The 21,749-nt window shown below is 43.6% G+C and overlaps 1 protein-coding gene across 2 annotated transcripts; it reads right to left on the bottom strand.

Moving 5' to 3' along the window:
* Window positions 1-7,336: 7,336 nt before the first annotated feature.
* Window positions 7,337-19,504, bottom strand: LOC110494299 (GATA-binding factor 2). Of its 2 annotated transcripts, none has more exons than XM_021569244.2 (6): window positions 19,274-19,504; window positions 18,341-18,860; window positions 16,995-17,585; window positions 13,412-13,569; window positions 10,050-10,175; window positions 7,337-8,915 (listed from the first exon to the last, which is right to left on the bottom strand). In XM_021569244.2, the coding sequence occupies exons 2-6, from the start codon at window positions 18,570-18,572 to the stop codon at window positions 8,628-8,630; spliced, it is 1,395 nt and encodes a 464-aa protein (XP_021424919.2). In that variant the 5' UTR covers window positions 18,573-18,860; window positions 19,274-19,504; the 3' UTR covers window positions 7,337-8,627. The 2 variants fall into 2 exon arrangements, with proteins under 2 accessions (XP_021424919.2, XP_021424920.2); XM_021569245.2 differs by having other exon boundaries at window positions 13,412-13,557.
* Window positions 19,505-21,749: the final 2,245 nt, after the last annotated feature.

The following is a 21,749-nucleotide window of genomic DNA, read 5'->3' as shown; positions in this document are numbered from 1 at the left end:
TGTTGATCATTGCTAGACAGCCATTTTCAAGTCTTGCCATGGATTTTCAAGTCATAACTAGGCCACTTAGGAACATTCAATGTCATCTTGGTAAGCGACTCCATGGTATATTTGGCCTTGTGTTTTAGGTTATTGTCCTGCTGAAAGGTGAATTTGTCTCCCAGTGTCTTTTGGAAAGCAGACTAAACCAGGGTTTCCTCTAGGATTTTACTTGTGCTTAGCTCTATTCCAAGGTTTTTTTTAATCCTAAAAAAACTCTCTAGTCCTTACCAATGACAAGCATATCCATAACATGATGCAGCCACCACCATGCTTGAAAATATTTAGAGTGGTGATGTAATAATAATAATAGATGTAATTTTTTTTAGCGCTTTTCATTACAGCAAGAATCTCATAGACTCTCAAGATGGATTTGCCCCAAACATAACACTTTGTATTCAGGGCATAAAGACATGCAGTATTACTTTAGTGCCTTATTGCAAACAAGATGCATGTTTTGGGATATTTTTATTCTGTACATGCTTCCTTCTTTTCACTCTGTTATTTAGTTTAATATTGTGGAGTAGCTACAATGTCGTTGATCCATCCTCAGTTTTTCCTGTCACAGCCATTAAATCAAAGTAACCTTTGGCCTCATGGCGAAATCCATGAGCGGTTTCCTTTCTCTCCCGCAACTGAGTTAGGAAGGAAGCCTGTATCTTTGTGGTGACTGTGTGTAATTGATACACCGTTCAAAAGGTGTAATGAATAACTTCATCATGCTCAAAAGAACTTTCAAAGTCTGCTTTTTGAAATGTTTTACCCATCTACCAATAGGTTCCCTTCTTTGCAAGGCTTTGGAAAACCTCCCTGGTCTTTGTAGTTGAATCTGCGTTTGAAATTCACTGCTTGACTGAAGGACCTTACAGTTATCTGCATGTCTGTCTGGGGTACAGAGATGAGGTCGTCAGAATGCAACTTATTATGTGACTTGTTAAACACATTTTTACTCCTGAACGTATTTAGGCTTTCCATAACAAAGGGGTTGAGTACTTATTGACTCAAGACATTTCAGCTTTGGATTTTTATTAGTTTGTAAACATTTCTAAAAACATAATTCCACTTTGACCTAATGGGATATTGTCTGTAGGCCAGTTACACAACATCTAAATGTAATAAATTTTAAATTCAGGCTGTAACACAACAAAATGTCAAGGGGTGTGAATACTTTCTGAAGGCACTATATGTATTCATGTATGCTTGTGCATGCTTGTGTGTATTCGAGGCGGGCATACACATGTGTACATGTGTTTTTTGTTTGTGTGTGTGTGTGTGTGTGTGTTTTTCATTTGAGTGATCATTAGTTTGGCTAGCAGTCATTTCCAGTGCAGAGAGAGAGAACAGGATATCAATGATGTGATCTGCCTGGGGGAGATAAGAGCTGCAGAATTCGCTGCTGTTGCAACATCTGAGCAGCGACACACACAGCAGGCAGGCAAGCCTAGCTGTGTTTGGAGATGATCCCTCATCGATAGCACTGCAAAGCCAACCCTGCTGCATTACATCCAATCAGCCAACCTCTCTATACCACTCTACCCCAGCACTCATATAATCCTTCCCTCTCATCTTCGCTCTCTCTCTCTCCCGCTCTGTCTCTGTCTCTCTCTCTCTGTCTCTCTCTCTTTCTCCAGTTTGGTCTTAGGTCAGTGGGGCCTCTCATATGATATGTACTCTGCTATGCAGGTCACACAGAGGTCAAGTGAGCTAACACATCCCTCTGGTCTCCCATAGAAAATGCCTCGGTGTGAATATCTGTTTCACATCTTTTTATGTCATTAGCTCTAATGATTTCAAGTCTATTACCCTGACAGAACACTGCAGAATGACAGAACGCCAACAGAATAGAATGGAAGATAATGTAAACTGCAAGTAAACAGAGACCTTAGGTAAACATTTCTGCAGAGTATTAATGGTGAGTGGTTTGTTGCCTGCTGGAAGTATAGATAGAGCGATAGAGAAAGAGAGAATGAGTGAGGGAAAGAAGAAGAATGAGAGAGAAGTCTCCATGGACAGATGCAGTGATAACATGTTTTATTTCAGTGGACCCGGCTAAATTCCCTGATGAGATGCAACAACAGTCCGGCAGACAGAGGCCTTCAGATAGCCACATGGATCAGCGTCAGATCGGTGCTATCACACCAATCTCCCCTCACACACATACACACACACACACACACACACACACACACACACACACACACACACACATATACACACACACACACACACACACACACACACACACACACACACACACACACACACACACACACACACACACACAGAGTGAGTGAGTGAGTGAGACGGGGAGAGTGTGTGGGGAGTATGGTCGGGTTGGTGCATGGGGCCTCAGAGAGCAGCTCAAGTGTGTGTGTGTGTGTGTGTGTGTGTGTGTGTGTGTGTGTGTGTGTGTGTGTGTGTGTGTGTGTGTGTGTGTGTGTGTGTGTGTGTGTGTGTGTGTGTGTGTGTGTGTGTGTGTGTGTGTCTGTTGTGTACATGTGTGTGCATCTGTGTGTGTTGTGTTGTTGTTGAGTCACTGGCAGCATTCCTGGTGGTCCTAGTGTGCTGCAGGTGGAAGCCCCTGAGGAGCAGCAGACACGGGGGATAGAGGTGGAGGTGAGAGGGAAGGCAGGGGGTAGGCAGAGGGATAAGGGCAGGGCGGAGGGTGGAGGGTGGGGGTGCAGACATAACACAGGGCTGCATCGTCTGTGAACAAATAGACAGCCTTATCTGTGGAAGCCTGCCGTCTGCCCAGAGGAATGGAGGATAGAGACGAGCCCCAGCAGGCCCAGTGGCTCTGGCCCAGATTCAGCCCTCCTGACTGGGGTGAGAGGACTGGGGACAGGGCCTCTGGTGGAACTACTGGATCTAACGCCAGGACAGACGGCTGGCTGGTCCCTTGATTTGGACCATGACTTTCCAATGGGGGACGTCAGTCTGTGACCCCCAAGGTTGTGTGTGTACCACATGGTATATATCAGTCCTATATGTCTGAGTGGTCAAACCAGTGATGAGGTTCAGTGCCTCAAGCAGCTTGGCATGTCTCATAGTGGAGAGTGGAGAGATGTTGGGGAGGTGTTACCCCGCTTTCTCAGGTGTTTGTGGGCCAGCGACACACCGCCACTTGCACCTCTTCTTCCCTCCCTCTGCGCATCGCCCTCCCTCCTGGCCTAGATTCCCCCTCTCTCATGTTTTCTTGGGGCCTTTTGTCAGGCGTGTCATAGGATAGCGGGGCCCAGTCCCAGGGGCCATCATACACACACAGGACGACGCAGTGCTAGCATTAGCCTAGCTCATGGATCTGCCTCACCGTGTGTGAACAGCAGCTCTCCTCCTCCCTCTAGCCATCATTCACAATGATATTTAGCACATGCTGCCTGTTATAGAAGCACTGATATCAATTCTTAAAATTAGAACCAGAACACTCTCTCTCTCTCTCTCTCTCTCTCTCTTGCTCTCACTCTCTCTCTCTCTCTCTCTCTCTATCTCTCTCGCTCTCTCTCGCTCTCTCCCTCACAATGGGAATAAAAGGAGTGATTGTTTGGAGACAAGAAAGATTAATTTGTCTGCTTCTGACAGGAGAAGGGAGCTGTCCTAGGTGGTGGTTGGAGGGCATCCCACTTTTCACAGAGAATGAACCGTGTGTTCGCAAGTTCTTCCTCTGCTACTAAGGCCTTTCTGCTGTGTAACCAGGGCTACAAATGGGGGAAATAGGTGTGCAAGTGTGTGAATGTGTGTGTGCGCGTGTGAGTGTGTGTGCACACTTGAGTGTGTGTGAACGAGTGAGTGTGTGTGCCAGCTATTTTCCCTTTGGTCATAATAAACCCCCATAAGTGTTTCCTGTTATGTCTTTCTCTTCCTGTTTCGTTCCAGTTTGGGGATGCTAATGCTGTATTGAGAGGAGACAAAGCTACCTGCATGCCCCATGAAAGGCGCAGCTTTACATGATAATGGTCTCACAGTATTTGTATTGTGTCTGATTGTAGTGTTGGCGTCTCTGTGCTACGATGATGCCCTGTGATCCTCCCTGTTTCGTAAAGCCACAGTCTTGGGTGGAAGCAGCAACCCCGGTGACATATTTACTATAATATTCTCTCTCTCTCAGGGTGTGTGTGTGTGTGTGTGTGTGTGTGTGTGTGTGTGTGTGTGTGTGTGTGTGTGTGTGTGCGTGTGCGTGTGCGTGTGCATGCAGAAACCCAGATCCCACTGAGGTCCTTTAGCTCAGGTCCTTTAGCCCAGGTTAGGTCATTGGGACACCAGGGCACAGAGCTATTATAGGAGGTGACACTTCACACACTTCACTTTCTTACTCCTGACCTCAGGTAGACCCTTAACCCTTGTGCCATAGCTGTGCCACCCAGGTGATGCAGAGACAGTGAAAACTCTAGTATATTTAATGACTCAACATTAGTTTTACCAGTGGAGGACATTCATTAATTTACATGCTTCTCTACTATGCTGTTGTTCCTACTTTCTACATCCAGCTATAATCTATATGAGCTCAAATGGTTTGGAAAACGTACAGCTTGGGAACACTCATTTACCACGAGTTATAGTCTGTGGTTTGTCTGGAGTTCTGTATCTTCACTTTGATGATGCATCTCCTTTACATCTTTTGTTTTGCCAAATGTTGGCATCTCAGGAAGTTGAGGGGGGATGTCTTTTTTTCTCTGTCTTCTTCTAAGTGGATAGCCCCCCCCCCCACCCCCCTCAACCCCAGCCCACCAAAACGGACCATGGGCTGAACTGGAACAAGCTGCTTCCTCTTTCATCTTCTTTATCTCCATCTCTCCTTTAACTGGTCCCTCTGAAGTCCAGCCTGGCCCGGCTTTTGATTCTATTAATTGAGTTTGGTGGAAAAACAAATGGAGGAGGAGGAGGTATGTAGGGGAGAGGAGGCGAGGGGGTCCAGTAAACCTTGAAGGCCACTTATTCAGGAGGTCCACCCGCTCCTATCGTCTCTCTACCCTCTTCCCCCATCTCCTCCTCCACCCCAGCCCTCCTAGTGATTCACCCTGCCATTCAACTCTCTATCGCGCCACTCTGCTTTTCATCTCTCCTTCTTTACGACCGAGGTGTCTTTGTTTTGCTGTGACATATTTTTGCGGGGAGTCGTGACACTTTAAAAGGATCAGTAAATATGTCTGTGTGTGTAGAGCGGGAGGGTCTGGCAGAATGACAGTGTAAGTGCTTCCAGGGTGAGAGGTCAAGGAGGTTGGGAGGAGGGGGCTGATTCAGGGGCTCGCACTCAGGATGACCCCTGTGGTGTGCTGTCTGAGACCCTGGTCCTGTAGCCCTGAGGGCAGAGCAAATTTTATTTCACAGAACTACAGACAAACCACAGACTATAACTCGTAGTAAATGAGTGTTCCCAAGCAGTACGTTTTCCAAGCCATTTGAACCCATATAGATTATAGCTGGATGTAGAAAGTAGGAACAACCCGTCCGTGGCCCATGTGGCTTTCATAAGGGTCCTGACAGACACAGACACACTCTCATTCTGTTTCTGTGTGCTGACTGGAAGGCTGAGATCCAACATGGCTCCCAGGGTCATAGCCAAGATGGCATCATGGTACTGTCTGAGGAGAGAGGACCCTTATTACACAATGAGTTCAGCGAGTCTTTTCACTGAACAGATGCTGCCGGTTGAGTATCAGTGTAGATATATGTAACATATGGTTCAAACCGCTCCGATTCTGTCAACATTGTATGTCTCAAATGTTTGGGGCACAGCAAGTTAATTAGAGAATGGATATCAGTTGATGAGTCTGATAGACTGTGATCCACTGAGGATCAGCACAACGTGTACTCTAAGAAACATGTCTCTCTTTGGAGAGAAATCTCAAGCAGGTATTCATTACGTGGGAAAGCTCTTTGGGTGCATCATGTGTTATGACACCTGCTGCATGCATCTATCCAGTTGGTAGATGGAGATCAGTGGTAGGTTGCTTCTGTGTCATGTTAGGTCTTTGGATTTTCCAAATGTTCACATACTGGTCTTATGGCATTAATATACATGCTATTATAAATATGAATATACATGACAGATGTAAAGAGATGTGAACGAATGGAAATATGGACACTGTGTAGGGGCTATACTCGGTGCCGGCTCCAGGCATAAGCGACATAAGCGGTCACTTAGGGCACGCTGCCGCTATGGGGGCCCCCTTAATTGTTTTACTCCATTAATCGCATTTCCATTTCTTCACCGCAAAGGCCCTTTTAAGCGCACTCGTTTCCGCACGGACCCTTTTAGGCACAACACACAACAGTCAGTGCACACTCGGTCTCGGTATCGCTGTCTGTCTCTATTGTGGTGCTCTATACACAAAGTGTTGAAGGAAAACGTACAGAAAGTTCCACCATAAACACATTCCAAGGTGTTTATTTAGATAAACAGCAGAAATATAATTTGTACAGAAGAGCTAGCTAGTTATGTTAATGTTAGCTGTCTAGCTAACCAAAATGATGTTTACAATGCCATGGCTGAATGCCTCTTGATTCAACTAACTTCCCACAATGATTTTAATCAGAACAGGACATCCATTCCATTTAGCTACTGTTTTTGTTGTAGTTCTCAGGTCAAAAGATTTAAGCAAATGATCCCAATTATAGTAATAGCAGCTTGTGTCTAGTTAAGCAGTTTTCTTTCTCCGGAAATCAGCTTTAAAACTGCAAAAAAGTCTCTACTCCCCATGGAAAAATGTGTGGATTTGCAGGAAATTAACTGTAAAACTAATACATTTCTCTACGCAGTCAAGAGGGAGCCCACTAAAATCTTGCTTAGGGCCCCCAGAAGTGTAGGGCCGGCTCTGCCCTTACTGCATTGGCACAAAGCTAAATCACTTGTTATCCAAACATTCCCATTCAAATGTTATGCCCTATGGCAGTGATCATCAACTAGATTCAGCCGCGGAACTATTTCTTGAGCGGATGGTCAGGAGGCCGGAACATAATTACAAATCATTTGTAAACTGCAAATCAACCAAAAGAAGCCCAAACAGATGTAATATTTGACAAAAACATAATCATTTCAAAACGTGCTTACATTTGTATACGATCATATATATTATATCATATTATGCATGGCAATACTGTGGAAAAGATCACTTAGAGCTGATTTGCTGGTGTTTTTAGTATTTAATGTCCAACAATAAAATAACCTACAGGCAGCCGGTTGGGGAAACCTGCTATTCAGTGTGTGTGTGTGTGTGTGTGTGTGCGTGTGCGTGTGCGTGTGCGTGTGCGTGTGTGTGTGTGTGTGTGCGTGGGGAAAATACGTCTCAGAGAAGTCTCATTCATGTTTACAAGTTTTCTTTATTATCATCAGTACGTAATGGCATCCAGATTGTCAGGTTATAATTGTTTTGGACAGGTAATAAAGAGCAGGTGTGTGGTTTTCTATCTGCTAAGTAGAGAGGCAGCAAATCAAAACTGTGCTGTGGCACAAAGACACACATCACAGAGAAACCAAGAGGTACAGGCTACTGCTCATCACCATGGCAACACTGATGGAACAGGAGAGGCCTAGGTAATGTAGAACAGGACAAAGTTCAAAAAGACTATTCCAAACATAGAAATAGGATTGATAGAACAGATATGTTGCTCGTGTTAATGTGTAAATCAGCTTATTATTCCAACAATAGCATCAGATTTTCTGTATGAAGTATCCAATGCGGCAGCAGAAATGGCAAATACTGGGTATCTGTTATATTCAATCTATTTCTCTGCTCTGTGTATCTCTCTCTGTCTCCTTGCTGAAGGTTTTAAACACACAGTCCTCTCATTCACTAGGGGTTCATGTGAAGAGGGAGCAGTTGGCAGAATTAAACTTGATTCCTTTATTTTCATTAGGAGGAAATGTTTAACAGCTCAGAGAAAGCGCTTCAGCTAAAAATAGATTTATAATGATAGAAATGGTGATAACAATATCCATAATGTTTCAGGTGAAAGAAAAAGGCAAAAGGCAGTGAAAATAAATTATCTGGATAACAATAATAACAACAATAATAATAATACCATTAATAATATACCGTTTCAAATTAAGCTTTATAAACTTCTTTTTTTTTACTTGTTTCTTTTTTTTTTGTAATGTCCATTAAAAATAGTAGAAGTCCATGAGCAGAAATCCAGCATATATTTATTAAATGGTGTGAAGGGAATTGCTCTGTCTTCGCCCCAAAGTTGTCTTCACCACCCTCGTATCTCACACATTTACAATATTCACAGTTACTTCAGACTTGCTCGGCACATACCACTGCAGCAGGACGGGGGTGAGGTGGGAGGGGACGGTATATGCATGGGGATGGGTGGAGGTGAGGTGTAGTCTATCTCTGGTCTAAGAAGGTACCTAATAGAGAGTAAAATAGCCCCGCCCCAACCCCACCCCACCCATCAGTGGATGCTGCCTGGTTCCCCCGTACCCTTTACATTCTCTCTATACAGCAAGACAATCAACATAGACACACCAAATGCATGTCTTTAACATTATACACATTGTCCTCAAGCAAGAGGCCTATACGACCCTCAACCCCCATTAGAAAAGGGAACAATCTTCACATCCCCTGTGCCTCCCCATCCTCCCCAGCTCAGCCCATGGCGGTAACCATGTTGGAGTGGTGGGGGTGGCCAAAGGAGGGGTGTATGGGTGTGGGGGTGGGCAGCATGTGTCCGGCATGGCTAAAGGGGGGCAGGTGGCCCATGTGGGTCATGTGTCCAGCCAGGGAGGAAGCACTGAAAGGAGAGGACTTCTCGTGCATGCACTTAGAGAGCTCCTCGTAACCGTCGTTGCCCCGCCTGCCCTTCTTGGACTTGTTGGACATCTTGCGGTTGCGTGTCTGGATCCCTTCCTTCTTCATGGTCAGAGGTCGGTTCACCTGTAGGGAGAAGGAGATGGAGGGAGAGATGAGTGACCGGGTTGGGAGGGTTTATAATCAACTTAATGTGTTTGAATTGAATGGACTACGTACAGGAATAACCATATTGTTTATTAGGAGAACTCTAGATACAGTTATATGTCTTTTTTTCGAAAGAAATTTAACAATACAAATAAAATGCAGAAACAGTACGCAGCTTACTCCCTAAAACCAAGGCCATATTCAATGTAATACATGGCAATGCACCAAGACTTAACCTTCAACAGTTATGCCTCATTTGAACAGACGCAGTTGGTCTGTCTGAATAACAGTCCCACCATTGTGAGTCTCAAGGGGATGACGCCTACCATGGAAACAATAAAGCACAAAGAAAGAAAACACCAACAGGGCCCAGTGTGTCTGAGGGGCCAAGCTCTGCATCCATCTCTCCCTCCTTCCCTCCATCCCTTTCTCCCTATCCCTCTTCCTTATCCTTTTCCAATCAGTGCAACCTTTTCGTCTTCCTGACCTGGCTGGCTGCGTGTGGGTAAGGGCTGGTCAGGATGCGTGTGGGTAAGGGCTGGCTGGCTGCGTGTGGGTAAGGGCTGGCTGGCTGCGTGTGGGTAAGGGCTGGTCAGGCTGCGTGTGGGTAAGGGCTGGTCAGGCTGTGTGTGGGTAAGGGCTGATCAGGCTGTGTGTGGGTAAGGGCTGATCAGGCTGTGTGTGGGTAAGGGCTGGTCAGGCTGCGTGTGGGTAAGGGCTGGTCAGGCTGCGTGTGGGTAAGGGCTGGTCAGGCTGCGTGTGGGTAAGGGCTGGTCAGGCTGTGTGTGGGTAAGGGCTGGTCAGGCTGTGTGTGGGTAAGGGCTGGTCAGGCTGTGTGTGGGAAAGGGCTGGTCAGGCTGTGTGTGGGTAAGGGCTGGTCAGGCTGTGTGTGGGTAAGGGCTGGTCAGGCTGTGTGTGGGTAAGGGCTGGTCAGGCTGTGTGTGGGTAAGGGATGGTCAGGCTGTGTGTGGGTAAGGGCTGGTCAGGCTGTGTGTGGGTAAGTGCTGGTCAGGCTGTGTGTGGGTAAGGGCTGGTCAGGCTGTGTGTGGGTAAGTGCTGGTCAGGCTGTGTGTGGGTAAGGGCTGGTCAGGCTGTCAGCAGGGAAAGACTTACGTTGTGCAGCTTGTAGTAAAGGCCGCAGGCATTGCACACGGGGTCTCCATTGCCGTTGCGCCTCCACAGTGTGGTGGTGGTGGTCTGACAGTTAGCACAACAGGTGCCGGCTCGTCTGGCCGCAGACTGGAGGGGAACAAGAAGAAGGCCTTTATTCGACCAGAACAGCACGGACACACAACACATGAAAGCATAGGTTGGGAATGACGTTAGTGCCGGGCAGTGTGTATAGTATTTGTATATCGGCTGCCAGGAGCCGAGAAAACATCAGATTTCATGCTGTTTTAGATGGAAGTTGTTCCTTATAGTTATAGATTTGCATATGATATCAGAAATGTATTCATATTGCGTGATAGTTTGATAGTTTATTGCAATGCGATTTAATAATGACGGAATTATGCAGTGAAAAGGTATCCAGTCTTTACATTCCCTGACAGAATATTGATCAAATACACCAAATAGTTGTATTGTTAGTGTATGAATTGGTCTCTATTAACCTAATAAATCAGGGGTTACTATAAAAGTCATGCTGAATAGATCATATAAGAAAGTAATGGGTTGTCTTTATTGGCTAGTTTTCTCCCAGCATGTGAAATGTTTTTAATTTCACAGACACAGTAGTACACTGATGAACACTGACTATCAAAGCTCTTCCTCTCAGATGCAAAGCATTGCTATTGAATAGAGATTAGGTAGCGAGGGGGCCATAGGGCAGCATGTGCGATCCCCTGTCATTACAGATGGATTCTTCACACTTAATATGAGACAGTTACACGCATAAAACTTACATGTACCCCTTCAGCAAAATGTGGTAATCTGAACCCTCAGTCAGAATAGTGCATGGGCCTACATTAAGGACAATCATAAAATATGGATTAATGCAAAACACCTCTCTATTGATTGAAGTAGAAATTGCGTCAAAATTGCCCTATATAAACAATCTTCGTAGTAAAGAAGTCTACAAGTCGAGGCTGGAGCCCTAGCCTTTGTCCCACAGGTAACAGGGCATAAACCCATTTATTTCACCTCCCCTGCGCGGCCTGCACGCATCTAGTTCTCCATGGCTTTTTTTCTGTGCACATAAAGTGTCCTTAAATGTTGTACTAATCGCTTTGCTATTTCTATATATTGAGGACTGGCCTGCTTGACCAATGCTATGAGAAAAAAAAAGTAAGTGTACTAGCGCGCGACGAACGGAAACATGTGCTGGCCTCGCTTCCTTATCGGTACCGGCAGATATCCGGATAGGAAACGACTGGAAGGACCCTGCGCGAGTACTGAAAACACGCGAGCTGAAAAGTAGGCTACAAACGCACCGGCTACTGACTCAGGGAGAAAAACAACGACTGGATTTTTCAGACATTAGGACCAAAGGGAAAATGATGAAACTTGAAAACATTTTTATTGCCGGTTTAAGCTATATTGATTGTGGTCCAGGGATATGCGTTGACCCTAAAATTCATAGCCTAGGCCTACATGGCGTTTCAACTTTCAATGTAAAACCGCTCAATCAAATGTTTCAGAAAAATCTAAAAACGGGTCTCTAGACTCTAAATAGGCCTACAGTCCAAAATCAAACGGCGTCGCGTCGGTGATGCTTTTTGTAAAGCCTGCATTGGATGCTTCAGATCAGTGCAGTCTTCATGCTGTCGGCTGAATGTCAATAGTCTGTCTGTATTTGCCTCAGCCATATCTCGAATATTCTCTTATCAAGATGCGCACAGGATTATATGATCTCTAGGATGGTCCTTAAACAAACGCAGTCAACATGAAATATGTTGGCCTAAATTATCTACTTAAGCATTAAATGCGTTCAATACTGTTATACGTAACCTTTGATTAATAGATTAATAATCTTATTATGCACCCTGAGACATTTGGGAACCGATTCGTAAATCATTTGAACAGGCGTACGCTAATTAGGCCGACATTCAAATTCCAAATATGAATTTGCAGAAAATAAGCCTACCCACTGGGCACCGACATAAATTCAAGGTCTATTCCACGTTGGTTTAATGTAACTTTATTGAAGTTTGCTTTAAAGCAATGTCTCTATTTCTGCAAACCCCCTATTTATTTATTCAAGAGGAGCGTGGAAAAAAATGCTCTTGAAAAAAATAAACTTCGAGTAGTGAAATTAGCTCAACGAAACACATATTTTATGGTTATTATTAAATTATGTTTTACATTATTTCTACCATTATAATTATTATGAATATAATTATTAATAACATTAGTATTATTATTATAATTATGCTATTGATGTATTAGTCCATATGCAAATAGGTTTACGCCCGCGAACGGTAGCCTATTGTGGGCTATTCGAAATGTTACAGAACATTTTCAGATCATATCTTGAATCGAGATATTTTTTGCATTTATGCATATAATTTTTTAGGTCCTCATATATCTGTCAACAGGCCGTGGAGAATCCTATTTCTTTGTTTTTCATATTTGATGCAAATCTATATCTCATTGGGTCATATCAATTCCCTCCATTGCAGTTTCAGAGGTGCCATCTTAATTGCGTGTTTGTTGTTGTTGAGACCAATGGTTTTAAAGTCTGGTTAGCTCAGGGCTATACATAGTTACTGTTATATGAAAATAATAGATTTTAACATTTAATGGCAACAAATTTTTATTTTATTTTTTGCAATCAATGGAGTCACCAGCACATTAAGTCTGGAAGGACTATTTTCAGTAATGACAACATTTACATAGTCCATTGAACTGCTGTGTAACTGGTCTATATTAGTCTGGATCTGACCTGGCTGCTGCCCTCTGAGGAAAACACAACATTGATGTTGAAATGAGTTCATGATGAGAAGTACACAATGTGATATCAGCCAAGCAGCAAGAAGGCCCAGTCCAGTATTTGGCTAAGCGAAAGGCAGAGAGATATCCATTTACAAGTATGTACCACACCAGTCACCTAGATTCACTCGCAGAGAAAAGAAACACATAATTTTTCCTTTCTTCTGTTACCTATAAAGTGACGTAATAACACAAAGCATGCAGTGCACCAGTCACTCATACAGCCTCCACAGCAGACAGTCACAGTGAGCTATATAGTGAGGGATGATAGAGAGGCCTGTGCCGGCCCTGGTATCAGTAGCAGTATCAGAAGTAGCAGCAATAATGATAGCAGAAACAGCACAGATAGCCAGCACTCCGCTAACAGCCTGTGTAAAGGAGCACAAGGGTGAGTGGGAAACACAATTCCCGGAAACTGATTGGGAAAATATAACTTTCCTGGAATTATGGCCCTCCTCGCCCCTCTCCCCCCCCCTGTGTGTGTGTGTGTGTGTGTGTGTGTGTGTGTGTGTGTGTGTGTGTGTGTGTGTCTGTGTGTGTATACTCACCAGTCTGCGTTTGGGCTTGATGAGGGGTCGGTTCTGACCGTTCATCTTATGGTAGAGTCCACAGGCGTTGCACAAGTAGTGGCCCGTACCATCCCGTCGCCACAGGGGGGTAGAGGTGGCTCCACAGTTGACACACTCACGCCCCTCTGAGCAGCATGCAGGTGGAGGGAGACCACAGGGACATTTATAAAATTAACCTGTTAACTCTAATGACACATTTATCATACATAACAATTATGTAACCTGTAGCAGTGGCAAGTACCATTTTTTAAATGTTATGTAGTCTGAAAAACTATGCAAGGACTGCATACTTTTATGTTAGGTGCACAGAAGCATGGGAAAAGTTTTAAGAATAAAAATGTTGTTTTTAATTTCTACTCTGTAGTTCTTTTCTTGAATTCCTGTTTATATGAAAAGGCTGCGTATTCTTGGTCTGAAGTTTGTGTGAAAGAGTGTGTGTTTAACCCTCTGCAGACTCTTGGAATAACAACATGAAAATGCTGCTGCCAGGCTTTATTCCGTTTGACCTGGTTAAGTTCCTCCCTGTCAGTTTTGGGTCAGTTTTGGGTCAGCTGGGACCCAGGCATGCTTCAGACAGGGGCACCCATACACCCACAATGAAATGTGGGCTGTCTCTCATGTTTCTCTACATTTTGCTGTGATTACAATGATTTTCCTCCCCATATATACAGTATGGTGAAAATTAACCTTTAGTGCTGGGTTCCCCAACTGGTGGCCCGCGGGCCAAATTTGGCCCACGGGTGGTTTTATTTGGCCCCCAAAGTATTAAATAAATGTTGAAATAAATAAATGTTTGACACAAAAGACTGTAAAAACACAAGGAAATCAGCTCCAAGGGATTTTAATTAAAGACATCTGTTCCCAAGTATTCCCACGCATAACAGACAGACACTTGATCGTACACAAATGTAAGCAAGGTTTGAAATTATTGTTTTAGGCAAACATTATATCTGTTTGAGCTTATTGCGGTCAATTTGAAGTCTACAAATTATTTGCAATTATGTTCCGGCCCCCCAACCATCCGCTAAAGAAAATAATTGGCCCACGGCTGAATATAGTTGATGATCCCTGCTTTAGTGGGTGTGAGTCTGTGCGTTTGTGTACATGTGGCAAAGATGGTCTGATAATCAACATCTCCTTGTTCTTCTCTCAGCCTCATCAGCTCATCATTATATCGGCTAAACAGCCTGCTATAACTCACTTTAAATCGGAATTCTTAGGAATGATGACCATTCATTAAAGTGACCTAATCACAGTGCAAACTAAGGTAGTAATTTTGAAATATTTGTGCTGCCTATAATGTGGATCAGATTGTCAGTCTAGACTAGTAGAGGTAATACTAACATACTTGTGGGCCTTTGCCTCTGTTGGTGGCTCCACATAATGCTGAGTATGGAGAGCCAGAGAAGGAGGGAGAGAAAAAAGAGGGAGACTGAGATGGAGAGAGAGAGGAAGGGGGCCTGGATTAGGGTTAGTCAAACAGGAAGTGCCTCTAAGGTATGCATGAGCAGGGACTCCACCAGAATAGTGTGATGCTATAGAGTTCTGTGGTCCTGCAAGCCACCAATACTGGACATCCCCACAATGAAAAACTCCTAGTAACAGGACAGTATATTCCTTCATGTCAGGGAGAGCCCCTAAGACATAAATATATCAGTGAGGAGGTTCCACTTCCAAACACCTATCTGGGTGTTCATGATGGAAGTTGTACCTCTGACTTACAATGACCTTAATAGCACACTGACAGATGAGGGTTTTATTTTTAGGACTACTCTTGGGGTTTATGTTGAGACATCTAATCCTTAGTTGTGAAATATGGTGAATTGATTTTTTGTTGGTGCTTTCTTTCTCTAACAAATTAATACTGGTGCTCAGTAAAAGGGAGCCGGTTATAAGATAGGGAGGGGGCTGCTTGAAGGCAATCAGCTCTGCCTACAGTCATCAAATGTCAGCCTCGACAATGCTGTATTATGTAACAAAGAAACGGCTGATTGTAAATACTGAGTTTTTTTGGCCCAAATGCTCGAGTGGATCTTCTTTTCACACCTCCGGGGCTGTATCCAGTTCACCGTTCTCAAGGGCGTGCCAGCTCGAGCGTAATTGAGTCGCGGTTTACAAAAGAGGATAATAAACGTGTCAGCCGAAGCGGGCCCGCGCTCAGCCGAACTTCAGGGCTTGGGTGTGTGCGTGAAACGAGGCAGTACGCATTGCCTGTCTTTTTTAACCAAATAAAGTAGCCTGGACAAATGTATATTACTCAGGCCTGGGACACTGGGATCGTTTTATTTCTTCACAGCTTACAATACGCATGGTTTCTTATAATCATTAGTCTAAGCCTACATTATAATTACATTAGGCCTATGTTGATATTACCGATTTGTACAAAACAAAATGCAGAATGGATATGACCAGTTGACATAATAAAGAGGAAACGGTATGCCTGCTGTTTAAAAACGTGGCTGCATAAATTAGGCCAGAAAAAGTCGTCGAAGAGGACACAGCATAGCATAACCTCACACCACCTCTTACTGTTGTATCTGTCCACCCCCACACCGTAACAAATAAACCGTTATTGTTAACCTTTTATGTATATTAATTAGTCTATTTATTATAGTTAACTATAATAAATGTTTGTGTCCTCTTGGGGATGAAAATAGATTTTGAGATAACATTCTTGATCCATAGGCTAAGCAAAGTAATTCACATACAGGATTACTATTATGTGAATATCACTGCTTTAGGTGCATGTGTGTGTAGGGGCCTACACCTTCCCACTGGTTCTTTCGAGCCGGACTGTGTTGTTGCGACGAAAGAAACCGGTGTGTGTGTGTGAAAAGAGCTATGAAAGGAGTTATGACAACATACATGCACGATGTAACCTTAGCCCAATTCTTCCATGCACACTACTCCTACTTCCACGTCAAGGCTAATTATGATGATATTGCATATTGTCATCCCATGTTGTCCTATTTTCTAAGGACGTCAATGGAAAGATTGGTAACGGAGTAAATCAAATTGCATTAAACTGGGAGTTTTGAAAATGCCATGGACGTTTCATTCAACTTTTTTTTTTACCCGTCTTATAGAATAGCCTACATAGGGGAATATTTACGCATGCATTTAAACACAGGCCGTAATATATACATTCATCAAAATATACATAAAAATTCTAGCCTAGCTATTACATATTTGTATTTTAATTTAGGCTATATTTATTATCTACAAGGTATCTTATATTGTTTGGTCTAAAAATGAACTACGTTTTAGTTTTTAGTTTAAACGGTGTTCAGTTTGTTGAGTGCATGGCAGTAATTCAATACACGGTCATAGTATTCTGGTTTTAATATAGGCTATATGTTTTTTAACTCAATTATGGATTTAGATCAAACAAAACTGTTATAACACTAAGATAGCTTAAATATATCCTATAAAGCCTATATCCAATAACATGATTTCAGTGTGGTCTGTCATAATAATAATAATATAAAATGATTATTTCATCATCATTTTACTCTGTAACACAAACATTTGTAACATATTTCCGAGATAAGATGAGACTCACCTGAGCACGACCGAGTTTTGCTTTTACATTTCGGGGTGAAGCTGGAGGATGATCCTCCGAGCAGGCTGCCGGGGTGGAAGAGACTGCCCCCGTAGTCATGCGCTGCCGGGAGAGAGTATGTGGGGTAGGTCGGTATGGGGTGGTGGGTGGATGGGGTCTGTGCGCTCATTGAGGCCAGGCTGCTCCGGAGAGGACTGGAACCCTCCATTTTCATGCCTTCAGAAATTGACATTTGATACTTGATAGAATCTTTCTCGTCCATTCTCGGGGTAGAGGATGAGGGTGAGGCGGCCCCGAGGTCTGGGGACACATCTTTCGGCGGGGTAGGGGGGAAACTGTAGAGATGTGGACTCGAATGGGACGCGGGTGTTAACGAGGATGCCGAGGCCGTGCTGGCGTTGCTGCTGCAGGGGTATAGGCCACCATGAGCCCCGGAGCCTGAGGCGTGTAGCCCGGTCTTGCTGAAGTGGCTGACCGCCCATGCGTTGTGATGGTGGGCCGCTGAGAGGGCTGCTTTGCCGGGCTCTAGCCATGAAATCCCCGGGCTATGCAGGAGATGTGGCCGGCAGACCTGACCCCCAGCGAAGCGAGCTGTAAGAATAGTAGAATAATATGTTCATAGATGGAATACACAAACCAGCTAATAATGTTACAACTCTCATTGATGATGTGATGCTATAGGATTACAGAAAGTTGGGACACCGAAGTCCTTAACCTGTTGACGCAGCGTACTTAAAGGAATTATTCGATTCGCGAGGGGCACAAAAAACGCCGTTGGCAGGTAATTCAGACACAGAAACTATAACCGCAGAAGTATATTTTCTCGTTTTGAGTCATCTTGATATTTTATAATCCGTGATAAAGATTTAACAAAGACATGCATGGGGTCTGGTAAGTGCACTGGAACCTCTTTCGCTTGACCCAAGCACTAATACATGACACCCTTTCAGCTATGTATTATTACATAGTTTCTCACTCCTTGTTTATCTGACTAGTTCTTCAGTCAAGAAGGGTAAATTACATTTATTTTACTATAATTTCCTTATTTTTGTCATCGGCTGAATTGCTCTCGTGTCCACAACTTTTAATGGTCTCATCCACTGCCTTACATTTTTGTTCTCCCATGCAAATTAAACTTTATAGCATGCTCTCTATCAGACATTTCTGCAATTTCAACTAGTAGGCCTATCAAACCGATGCATATAAACCCACCCACATTAATGGGTAAATAAACCTGTGCGGATTGTTTATTGCTTTGAGAAAATACATGAATAGCCTATGCCCACGATAATCCCTACTTTATCCTGATAATTAAGTTGTTTAGGAAAGTGAATGTGAGGTCTTACCGTGAGCTTGACTGTAGGACACTCTGGCCCGTGCATGAGCGGAGTTGTGGTAGTACGGGTTTCCCTGCGAGTCAAGATGGTTGAAGAAAACATCCACCTCGTCCGGGGGCAGAAGCTGCGCGGTGGGCTCCATGTAGTTATGCGAAAGGGCGGGGTGGTGAGAATCCGGGTGTTGGCCGTTCAGCACGGCGTGGTGGTGCATCCACCGAGGTGGATCAGCCGCTATATCCATGTCTGTGTGGATCTCTCCGTGTTGGGCAAACAGGGTGAAAAGAGAAGAGGGGCCTCTCTAGAGAGAGGACAACGTGTTCCTGAACCTTACTCTCTCCGCTTTGTCTTAAAATTTTTTTTTGCCTCCCTCTCCTGATAAAATGTCCTCCTATTGTGGAAAACAGAACATAAATGTGTAGAGAACTTTCGCTCGTCAATCTCCTATAACTCGGTCTTCACTAGTAGTCCGATGAGATCCTCTTGCCTCTCCTTCTTCAACAGGCATCGGGTAGTGTTTGACACTGGACACCTGTAATACAACCAAAAATAGGATGTTCATATTTCAGAGGCATTTACAAGGTGTTACGTGTTTTTTTCTTTGTATGCCTGTCCTGTCCTAAGAGAATAATTCGGGGAGGCTGCTTCTTTTTTATGTACGATTTGTAAGTGATGTATGTAAAGGTGCAACATAAGATAAACACCTCGAATCACTCGTCCCCACCCACTCCCATTCCGAGGAACCTGAAATCATCGACCCATCCTCACCGTAACGCGCACAGATAAGTACTTTTGAACTCATGCATACTCTTCATTTAGGCTAGTAAACTAATCATCGTCAGTGCACTCAGAACAAACTGTTAAAATTCTTACAGAGCGGAAGAAGTCATTTGTTTTCTTCACACAATTTTGGAGAATAAAATAATATATATTTTATGCAAATACCTTGTCTGTCTCAGGCTTGGTTATTCCGATTTCAAGCCCCTTTGGTAGAATTCTCCTCCAGTTGGCAAGTATATTTTCCTTTCTTGTATTGACTCAATTTATACGGCATATGTTTGGTCTATTTTTCCTTGGTTTTGGCGTAGGGTTATTTGCTGCGTAAACTCCGATGGAGACGGATAGGCCTTTAGCGACATGCAGCTGTAGGAACTGTCAGCACTGGCGCCAGTGAATTCCATGTCATGTGCGCAGGGGCGGGGTCTTGACTTCAGCGTTGATCCCGCGACAGCCAATTGGATTCTGCCTTTGCCAATTCTGACAACTGCCTCTGCAGAATCACCATGCCATTCGCCTCTCCATCCCAAGCACCAGCGAGCGGACAGCCCTGGCCCCTGTATGCTTGTCTCATCCCAGAACGTATTAATCAACAGCGTCACCTTATTAGTTAAGCAGCCCCGGGCCACCACCCACACCAATGCTTTCTCAACCAGGGGAGAAATGTCTTTGTTTATGCCAAGTGTAATGATCACTTTATATTTGAATAAAAAAGTTAATTTTCAATAGGAATGAGTATGTATACCTCTTTATATTTAGGCTACATTAAACTATATGCCAGACTTTTAAATCCCATACGTAAAAATGCGTAATAATTGAAATAGGCTAGGCTACTCCAATGTTAATCTTATTCATGCTGTTCAGCCTATGAATTACAAACATTCTGACAGAGTTATGGCTGTGGTGTAGGCCAGTGTGGTCTTTCGTGTAGTATAAACATGTTTGTGAATCAGTGGCAATCACATGCTGCTTTACATATGAATGCCTCCTTTGACTGGCGGGTCAGCAGCGCACAGGGCGTATACCAGCCATAGAGGGCCACCAAATGGGGTTGGTGTAGTATATGGTCACAATAACGCGGACCCAAGAAACCGAGCAGTCCAGCCACGGGTGCAAAGACACAGTGTCGCCACCGGTGTCTGAGCATCCTCATTATCCCGCGGGCAAAGCTTTCCAGATTTTTGTCGCACCTATCAAACCTGAGTAATCTCACATTAGATGAGAGAAATGAATGATGAATGTTTGTTGGGAGAACTGTTGGATTTTGGAGTGGGGGGCACATTTCAGCTGGTATATGTTATATGTTGTCATATCTCCTTATCGCCATAGCCGCGGGAAATAAAACTACTTATATGTTCACCAGTTTCTTGAAATACTTTGCAAATGTAACTTATTTTTATGTGAAAACTGAAATGGTCTATTCATTCCTTTTATATTTTCGTAGACACCCTTGTCCAAAGCAACTTACAATAATAATGCATACGTTTTCATACTGGTTCCTCATGGGAATCAAGCCCACACCGTTCTCTACTAACTGAGCCACATCACATCATCACAAACCACTTGATGTCTCAATGTACTCAATTACTGTATTGTGCATTGTTTTTCTTCATGGTGGTGGAAAGTCTACAGGTACAAACCTAGATGACCAGCCTATGTAAAGAAAAATTAAAAAGGAAAAATATGTAATTTGATGTGGATGTTTTGTGTCTTTACCCAGAACGTTGCACCTTTTGATGTAAATGTTTGAGGACAGGGTTTTCTTCTTTCTGTATTCCATTAGAATGTCAATCACAGAGAAATGGAGAGGGCAACAACTTTTTAATTCCAACTATTGAATCCTGCAAGACACTGTTGTAAGCGGAAATGCTAAAAAAAATGTTTTTGCCCCATGCTACAGACATCTATCTATATGGTACGCGAATACTGGTAAAGTCCCACCCAGTGCACTACTTTTGTGAAAAAATATATTTTTCAAAAATTATATTTATTTGTGTAACTTATAATCATTTGTATAAATATGTTTATTTTTTGGTAGTGTGAATATGAATGACAGGGAATAATGTGAGGAGGGAGCACAAGGCCCTGTCCCACCAACTAGCCGCTTATCTGACGCCCCTCCCTGACGTCACCGCATCTTTAGAGGAGAAAAAAAACATTATCGGGAAATGAACTTTTAATAATACTTAAAGGAGTAGATGGAGATGGGGGAGCACGAGATCTGCTTACCTCCCAAAGGATAAACTTGAATAAATGCAAGGACACTCTATTGTGAGGAATGCAGTAGATAGCAGTATTAATTATACATAAAGTAGTCTTTTGACCTTTGATGTGGTTTAGAAATGTGTGTACATAGATCCAGTGGCAACAGAAGACAGCGAGACTGAGATTGGGTCCCACTAGCCCCACCAGGAATTTGATTTGACCCCAGAGAACACAAGACACAATCAAACACAGTCAATAAAGCAGAGAAGTGAAGTCTGATGGACTATGGAGTGGACACAGCATGGGGGAGCACAACATAGACGAAAACAATCTGCTTTAATGCACTTTTGTTGTGAACATCCTTCCTGGTGGTTGGATGGTGGTCAGCGTGGTATCGTCACTTCCCTCTACCTGTTATTACAATGGTACAAGTAGCAGC

This window comes from Oncorhynchus mykiss, chromosome 17, assembly GCF_013265735.2.
Source record: "Oncorhynchus mykiss isolate Arlee chromosome 17, USDA_OmykA_1.1, whole genome shotgun sequence".
NCBI lineage: Eukaryota > Metazoa > Chordata > Actinopteri > Salmoniformes > Salmonidae > Oncorhynchus > Oncorhynchus mykiss.
The sequence above is the reverse complement of the archived record's forward strand: the minus strand, read 5'-3'. Positions and strand labels throughout refer to the sequence as shown.